This window comes from Cucumis melo, chromosome 11, assembly GCF_025177605.1.
Source record: "Cucumis melo cultivar AY chromosome 11, USDA_Cmelo_AY_1.0, whole genome shotgun sequence".
Lineage (NCBI taxonomy): Eukaryota > Viridiplantae > Streptophyta > Magnoliopsida > Cucurbitales > Cucurbitaceae > Cucumis > Cucumis melo.
Genome location: NC_066867.1, coordinates 16,176,886 through 16,186,466, shown reverse-complemented (window position 1 = coordinate 16,186,466; position 9,581 = coordinate 16,176,886). Strand labels below are relative to the sequence as shown.

General features: G+C 36.1%; 1 protein-coding gene across 1 annotated transcript; it reads right to left on the bottom strand.

Moving 5' to 3' along the window:
• Positions 1 to 1,479: 1,479 nt before the first annotated feature.
• LOC127151706 (uncharacterized) lies at positions 1,480 to 5,375 on the bottom strand. The gene is made up of 7 exons (XM_051091653.1): positions 5,218 to 5,375; positions 3,057 to 3,170; positions 2,710 to 2,966; positions 2,404 to 2,619; positions 2,137 to 2,328; positions 1,701 to 2,055; positions 1,480 to 1,615 (listed from the first exon to the last, which is right to left on the bottom strand). Exons 2-6 carry the CDS (start codon positions 3,163 to 3,165, stop codon positions 1,708 to 1,710), a joined length of 1,122 nt encoding a protein of 373 aa, XP_050947610.1. The 5' UTR covers positions 3,166 to 3,170; positions 5,218 to 5,375; the 3' UTR covers positions 1,480 to 1,615; positions 1,701 to 1,707.
• Between the last annotated feature and the right edge of the window lie 4,206 nt (positions 5,376 to 9,581).

Genomic DNA, 9,581 nt, shown 5'->3' with positions numbered 1-9,581 from the left:
TAGTTCATTAATCAAACCTCTAGACCTAGTCATATAGATTTGTGTCTTATTTAGCGCTTAAGCTAAATTAAACCTATTTTTAGGCTCAATTAAACGTTAGCCCAAATAAATAATATTTAATTTAACCAAAATAATTAACTTGATTCTATGATCATGATGAAAACACGAGGCATAATTATGATTTTACAATTTATATCTTCAATTTCAAATCGGAACCCATGTCAACTTTTAGTTAGCCTTAAATTCAATTATTTGTATTTTTCGTCATTCATTTGGTAAACGATTCGACAATTTGTGATTAATCCAAAATTTCTCATTCAACAAATGTCACTTTTCGAGATTTATGCATGGATATGAGTGGATGAATCTCGAGAAAGATAAAGTTGAAGTCAAAACATGATCAATTTTTGTATTTTGGCTCAATTTGACATGTCATATCAATCAAATTACAAATTTAGTACATGAGTTTGGATTAAATTTGAGATAAAGTTTGAAATATGAACAAACATTTGAGATAAGTTTAAGGTTTTATTAGCAAGTTAATTTAATTTGAGGATAAAAATCTAAATTTGAATTTAGGATAAATTTTGGAATATAACTAAATTTTGATTTGAGGTAAGCTCGAGGTCTCGTCTGTAATTTAATTTTTCGTGAGGATGCAAACTTAAATCATGACAATTTTTTGACAAAAATTTGGAATATGGTCAAATTTAAATTTGAGATAAATATGAATCGTCAATCTTGAAATAAAATTGGGATTATAGCTCTAATTTAAATTTGTGATAAAATGAACAATATTGTCCATAATTTGATTTTGTTTGGATTTAGAAATCCAATTTTTGAACCGGGATAAACTTTGGAATGAAATTTAAATAAATTAGTCCTTTACCAAAACCAATTTTTATTCAAATTTAGAATAATAATGTCCACATCTATGAAACTAGATTTTCTCCATTAATGAAATTTTCCTAAATAAATTAAGATCTTGAGCTAAACCTATAAATAGAAACAAAAGACTTCACCTCATTAACCATATCCTTTCCGTTTTCCCCATTCTTCTCTTCTCTCACTACAAGAGATGTGGGTACTCCCGACGCACAAATACGTCGGCGAAAATGCAAAGAACGTCGGGAAAGGATATCCCGACGTACAAAACGACGTCGGGAAGAACGTCGGGGGAAATGCGTCGCGAGAGGCTTTCCCGACGCCGTGGGATGCGTCGGGAAAGCCGGCGTCGGGAAAACCTTATTCCCGACGCCGTTTATGCCGACGCATCTCACGGCGTCGGGAAAGCCTATTTTCCGACGTTTTTTTCCCGACGTAATGAACGTCGGGAAATATTTTTTATATATTTTTTTAAATATTTTATTTTTACTTTTTTCCTTATAATATTTTGCTCAAACATTCACAATGATGTTCGGATTGCTCAAAAAAATTTGGCGACGTTTTGGATTAAATTAATAAATATACAAACACAAATTAAAACATAGAATTAAAATTAATAATACGAATAAGTTGATTACAAGAAAATATAGTTTTCAATATACAAAAAACATAAACATAAGACCCAATCTCCCAACGAGGTGCGTATGCGCGTCATTCTACACCTTCGGTCCTAAAAATGGTATAAAAATAACTAAGTTTAATACATAATTATATATTGCAAAAACTTAAGAATAATAGAGACATATACGACGTACCGCAGGGCTAGGGATCATGTGGTGGTCCCTGTTGTGCACGAGTTAGGTCTTCAATCATCTTTTTCATAGCTTCCACTTGTGAAGCTAATGCTTGGTGATTTCTATCTTGTACTTCAATCCGTTCCAAAGCTTCATGAAGTTTAGCTTGTAATTCAATCTCTTTTTGTGTGGACTGCGAACAAGATGTCGACGAACTGCTTGCACTTGCCGTTCTGCGGGCCTTCGGCTTGGGTCCCCAACCAAGGCCTTTTGAGTAGCCTGGTCGTCGACCCAACACCTGATCGCATATCTCATCCTCAGAGAGTGGCTGACTACCCTCTGGGGTAGGCTGGGATTGGAGTTCCAGCATTTGATTCTGCAACAAATTTAAAAATTATGTTAGGTAACGCGCTAAAATATATAATAAAAGTGGATAATTAATAAGGGTATAACTTACATGCGCATCCTCGGCGGCCTGCGACACGAATGTCCCAGCTCGAACGTGTGTTTCCCGGAACAATTCCACACGATCGACCGGCTGCCCTCTTCTTTCAGCGAGCTCATACTGTCGTTGTAGAAACGACTTCGACCCGCTACTATGATTGTAAGGCTGCTTCTGTCGAGCAGCCTTGTTTGTCCGTGATTGCTCCTGCATTAAAACAATTATATTGTTTATTTCTTATACATATAAAAACTTGTTATCATAATTAATCATGACAAATACCTGGAATGCACGGCTGATATAATGGTCGCAGAGGAAGTGCCAATCCTCATCACGTCCAACCAATGCGTTTGGTGGGTTGGCACGAGCCTCCTCCGGGTCGCTGTACTTTTTGAAATGTTTATGACAGTCGGCCCGGAACTCTTTAAAGGTCGTGAGCATCTGATGCTCAACAAACCTGTTCATTGCTTGATCGTTGAAATCAAGCACAAAGAATCGCTGCACATTACAAACATAACACATTAGATTGGTTAAAGTTAGATATGTTTCAAATGAAATCATATATAAATGTGTAGTGCATTTAATTACCTGGAGGTCGCCCTTGACGACCTCAATGTATTCTCTCCCAACGTCCGTCCACTTAAGACAGCGGACGGGAAATGTCTTTCGCACGCACACGCCTATCGCTTGGCTGAAGCGAACGGCGTGTGGAGAAATAGGCTTCTCCGCTCCAGGGGCGATCGTCATCGGAATGCGCCCATTTATTGCAACGTGGCGCTCTAACTCCAAGAGTCGAGACTGCGCACGTCTCCTAGGAGTCGGGGTCGTTTGTTGAGAAGAAGACCCTGCTCAATAAATAGACAATAAGATATAAAGTTAGGAACCCCTACATGAAATATTTGTAAGTTAAAAATGAATAAAATTCTTAGACTCACCCGTATTGTCGCCCACAGATGACGACCCTCCCGCAATGTTATCTAAATCCTCCTCAAACTGGAGGAACATATCGTCCGTCTCCATAAAACTTGATCGTCGATATGACATAATGACTATGGACATATAAAAAACAAACATTCAATAACCAAATACAAACACATAGCTAGAATCAAAATATATAAACTAGATATAAATATGTGCATACGTGGTTTAATTTGTCACTATAATTCCTCATCGCTTGCATGTGAAAGAGTTTTCCCTCTATTATCATTAACCTTGTACCTAGCCTCGCCACATGTAGGACAATGTTGCAAATCAGCAAACTCTTTCCAATACAATACACAATCATACTTGCACGCGTGAATAGTCTCGTATCCCAAGCCCAAGTCACGAAGTTTTCGTTTTGCTTCATAAAATGAACTAGGAATAGTACTATTACACATTGGAAACGCTGCTCTTAAAAGTTCTAACAACATGTCGAACGACTTGTTACTCCAACCATTTAGAACTTTCACATGCATCAACTTAACCAAAAAATTCAACGACGAAAATTCAGAACAACCGGGGTACAACTCATTACATGCTTGATTCAATAAGTCCTGAAATATATTATTTGTTGTATCTTCATCTATATTTACCCCAACATTCATCGCCATTTCATCTTCCAAACGAAATTCCTCTATTTCCTCTTCATGTTCTATAGGGGCTTGTAAATCATTTAGCATACCAAAGATATCACCTTCTTCATTAAATTGTGTACTACTAGTTCCTTCATTAAAAGGATTACTACTAGTTCCTTCCTCAAAGTTTTCTGTACCTCTATAGCTTAATGACTCTCCATGATACACCCATTCTGTGTAGTAGGGGGATATTCCTATAGTCAGCAGATGTCTTTCCACACCCTCTAATGAGCTCCAATTTAAATTCAAACATCTCTTGCATGGACACCTCAATCGTCCGTAAGCATCAACGTGAAATTTGGCAAATTCTAAAAATTGGGTCACTCCATGTCTATACTCAAGGGATAACTTATTTCTAAGTTTCATCCAACCCTTATCCATAACTGCAGGATAGCCAACACAACCTAATTATTAACAACACAATACTTCAAAATATCTTCACATCCTACAAACCCCTCCAAACTACAAAGGCTACCATAACTGCAGGATAGCCAACACAACCTAATTATTAACAACAAAATACTTCAAGCTATCCTAACTACCACCCCTTGATACCAGCAAATTCAAAACAAAAAAGGCTACCATAACTGCAGGATAGCCATCCCAAACATAAACAAATTCAAAACAAAAAAGGCTACCATAACTGCAGGATAGCCATCCCAAACATAAACAAATTCAAAACAAAAAAGGCTACCATAACTGCAGGATAGCCATCCCAAACATAAACAAATTCAAAACAAAAAATGCTACCATAACTGCAGGATAGCAAAAACAAATCTTAACACACATATTACATTCCCAATTCAATTTAACTATTAACTCCCCCCCCCCCCTTCAAATTTCAATTTTTCATTCAACTATAAATTCCCCTCCCCCCCCCCCCCAATCTCAATTTTCAATTTAACTTAAACCCCCTCCCTCCAATTCAATTTTAAATTTAACTATTAACTCCACTCCCCCCCCCCCCCTCTCCAATTTCAATTTTCCATTCAACTATAAATTCCCCTCCCCCCCCCCCCAATCTCAATTTTCAATTTAACTTAAACCCCCTCCCTCTAATTCAATTTTAAATTTAACTATTAACTCCACTCCCCCCCCCCTCTCCAATTTCAATTTTCCATTCAACTAAATTCCCCTCCCCCCCCCCCCAATTTCAATTTTCAATTTTCAATTTTCAATTCAAATATAAACCCCCCTCCCAATTCAATTTTCAATTTAACAATAAACCTCTCCCCCAATTCAACCCCCATTCAATTTTATTCAATTTTCTAAAACAAAAATCCTAAACCATTCAAATTTCAAATTTCAATTCAACTACAAATTACACACACTCTATACAAAAATACATTTAACAAACAAAAATCTATTCCAAAAGAAAATCCTAAACTAATTTTCATAAAAAATAACCCTAAACTAATTTTTATCAAAAAAAACCCTAAAACATAAACTTAAATCAAATAAATTTACATATTTCACTTACCTAACGTGGCAGACGGCGACGAGGAACAACGGCGAGGGCGGTCGGCGACGGACGGCGGCGGAACAAAAGGAAACAACGGCGGCAAGGCGACTTCTTCTTCTTCTCCTTTCTTTTTCTCCTCTCCTCTCGGCTTCGGTTCTGTATTCACAGAACCGAAATGAATTTAAAGGGGATTTCCCGACGCAGTCACGAGGCGTCGGGAAATCCCCCAAAATGCGTCGGGAAAAGGGGAATTCCCGACGCTCATTAAACCCCTTTTCCCGACGTTTTACGTGGCGTCGGGAAAAACCCCTATTCCCGACGCCTCTCCCGACGCACTGTGCACGGCGTCGGGAAAAGTCCCTTTTCCCGACGTATTGTTGCCGACGCCTTCGTGGTGCGTCGGGAAAGATTGTTTTCCCGACGCATCTCCCGACGCGTTATTGATGGCGTCGGGAAAGCCCTTATTCCCGACGTTTTTTATGCCGACGTGATTTTCGGCGTCGGGAATGGGCCATTTTCTTGTAGTGTCTACCTTGTTTTTTCTCCCCTTTTTTTATCCTTTCCTTTATTTTTTTTGGTTGGAACTCCTTGTAATTTCTTTATGGATTTTCTCAAAAATATAAAAAAGCGGTAAAGTATTTACAATGTATAGAACAATTCTGAAAAATAAAAAAAGTTCAAAGGCTCATCGTGTAAAATACTAAAAATGTCCCATCAACTACACTGTCAACAACGCGCGTGTAATATATTTGCGATCGTTTAGATTTGGCTATTGTTTGGTACACGATCGTTTAGATATGACTACAATTTATTTTTCAATTCTATCGTTTAATTTTGTTACACAATCGTTTAATTTGGTTACACAATCGTTTAGATTTGGATTTGGCTATTATTTGGTATACGATCGTTTATATATGGCTACAATTTATTTTTTCAATTCTATCGTTTAATTTTGTTACACGATCGTTTAAATTGGTTACGTTTAAATTTGGTTACACGATCGTTTAGATTTAATCATTTAGATTTGGGTCCCGAATTTTTTTCAAATCTCTGTACACGATTGTTTAGATTTGGCTAAACGATTTTTTAAAATTCTTTTACTACACAATCGTTTATTTTTTTTATACGATCGTTTAGATTAGTTTACATGATCGTTTAGATTTGACTAAATGATTTTTTAATTCTTTTGGTACACGATCGTTTAGATTTGTCTACCGATGATTTATTTTTTTACACGAATGTTTACATTTGGCTACTTCAATTTGAATGATTTTTTTCAAGATTTTTTATACACGATTGTTTAGATTTGTTAATTTTGTACACGATCGTTTAGATTTGGTTATCCAAATTCAAACGATGTAAAAAAAGAAGAGGAAAAAAAAAGATAATGGAAAGAAATCATAGCAAAAAAAAAGGAAAAGAAGAAAGACGATGAAAAGATTAAACGATGTAAAAAAGAATCAGAAAAGAAAAAAGACGAAGAAAATATTAAACGATGTAAAAAAGAATAAAAAAGAAGAAAAGACATTGAAAGAAATCGCAAAATCAGAAAAGAAGAAAGACGATGGAAAGAAATCGCAACGAAAAAAAAGAAGAAAAGAAGAAAGACGATGAAAAGATTTAACGATGTAAAAAAAGAATTGAAAAATAAGAAAGATTATAAAAAGAAATTGCAAAAAAAAAAACGAAGAAAAAAAGAAAGACGATGAAAGAAATCGCATGAGGAAGAATATGAAAGAAATCGCAAGAGAAAGAAGACGATTTTATCGCAAGGAAGAGAAAAAGATGTAAAGGCAAACCTAAAATATTTAAAAAATGGCTGAACTTTACGAGTTTTGTTACACGGACTATAAATACTTTGTTATTTTGTTACATGTATGTAAGTTTCCTTTCCTTTACCTATTCTTTTTCTTTTTCTTTTACTCTCCCTTCTTTTCTTTTCTTCTTTTAATACAATTTGTTTACTAACTTATTTTTTATCTTTTTTTTTTCCATGATTCAATGTTGGTAACTTGCTCTAGAGAAAATAGTATTTTTTTCTTCCACGCATATTTTCAAAAGGTGAACTTTTTCATCTTGTTTCTTTTCTTCTTCTTTTTTTCTTTATGTATATTTTGAACTTTTGCAGGGTGACATCTTTTTAGCTTTGCTATGAGCGATTCTACTCCTATTAGAAATAGACAGTGAGTCCCTAATCAAAAAAGAAAGTTCTGTGGAAGAAGAACTCTGATGAGATCAGCTACTTTGACTAAGTGTAAAAAGAGGCATTTTGCGAAGAAGGATATAATTGGAGAAAGGTGATACGAAGAGAAGTAATTGATCCATCGCGTGAAGTAGGTAACGCATTGAGGCTAGTGGCAATGAAGAAGTTGCATTTGACGCTAAGAATTAGGCGATTGGGATAGTAATGTGGAGAGAAGTACCTATGCCTAAGAGTATGGAGATGAGGTAGGTGTTCGGTTGAAGTGACTAGACAGTCCTTTAGGGAAAGTAAATGTTTGTGCTTTTCAAGAAGAAAGTCAAGCGATTTAAACAAGTTGGCTTTCCAAAGAGATAAGGTTGGCATCTCAAGAAAAATGTCTAATCGTAACTGACGTTTAGTGGTAAGTTTGGGTTGGTTGTATAGGCGTGGTGAAACGGTAAAGTGACATGTGTAAAGTGTGAAAGTGACCCTTTGAGGTGAAAGGTCACTATAAATAGGACCAAAGACCGAAAGAAAGTGCAAAAAATGCTAAAAATTCTATTGAGTTGTTTAGAAGAGATTTTGGAGTATTGAGAAGTCGGTTGAGGAGAACCACTAGATAAGAAGAAGAAGTTGAAAGCCAAAGGGAGAAAGAATTGAAGTTAAATGTTGTTGTGAGTGATCCTTTAAAAAAAATCTTTGATTGTAAATGTTTTCTTGAATGAATGATCTTTCTAAATGAATTCATGTTGTTTATCATGGAAATGTTGTACGTATGATTTTTACAAACGAAAGGAAGTATTTTATAAATGTGTCTGAAAAGCTTTCTTATGAAATCTTTTTGTTGATGTCTGCTGTGTGATATCCGTTTTATGTGTGATCGGTTGATCTAATGTCTCTCATTTTGATGTTGGTGTTGTGTGTGTAACGAGTAGTGGTGATTGATTTATTGTAAGACGCTGGTGAAGTGAATCTTAGATCTATGTGAGTAATGTAATGAGAGACGCTGGTGAAAGTGAATCCTAGGTTTAGGCAATAAGACACTGGTGAAAGCAAATCCCAAGTCCATGATGTGATTGAGATTGCTACAAGATGCTAGTAGAAATCTCGATTCAATCACTTGATGCTGATGAAAGCGAATCTCAGGTTTATTGTGTGAAGTTGGTGAAAGTAAATCCCAAGTCTAGGCGATGAGATGTTGGTGAAAGAAAATCCCAGGTTTAGGTGGTGGATTCGATTCAAACTTAGTACTTATTGTTGTGGTGTGTGTTCTAGTATATCTATATTAGCTACATGATGAGTCATGGTCATTGCATGCGAGATGCTCATTATGTCTCTAGTCCTTGCGTAACTACTAAATTCTCGTTGAGTACAACTTTTTCTATTGCTTGCCCAAGTGTAATCGAAACAATAGGTTTTCTGGATAGTCCAGGATCAAACATAGGGAATTTATATCAAAGCTTAGTTCTAAGGCTTACTCTTCATCTAAGCAGTATAAAATAACTATACAGTATAAAGTAAATGTGTATTTAGGCTAAAGCTACTATCTACATTCAACGATCCCACTTCTAGTAGGAATGGTCAAGCACCTTTACTATGTCGTTAGCAATCCTATTAATACTAAAAGGAGTCGGGCACCCTTACTCTACTAATAGAGATCCCAATTCCAGTAGGAATGGTCTCGCACTTTTACTTTGTTGCCAGAGATTCCCCTTCTAAAAGGAAGGATCAGGCACCTTTACTTTGTCGTCTGCAATCCTACTTCTACTAAGAACAGTTAAACACCTTTACTTTACCATAAGCGATCCTACTTTTAGTAGTAGCAATCAGACACCTTTACTTTGATGTTAGCAATCTCACTTCTACTAGGAACAATCAAGCTTTAACTCTATCATCACCAATCCTAGTTGTAGTAGGAATGATCGAGCATTCTTTACTTTGCCTTTAGTGATCTCACTCCTAATAGGAACAGTCAGACACCTTTACTCTACCGTTAACGATCCCACTTCTAATAGAAATGATCGGGGTACCTTTACTTCATCGTCAGAGATCCCACTTCTAGTAGGAACAATCAGACATATTTACTTCTAAGAGGCAAAGCCAAATAGATCGAATCTAATCTTCAGAGATGAGGTGGTGAAGAATCGACATCTTAGAGAGGTTCAGCCAGACTAACTAAACTTGAACCTGCATATGAGCC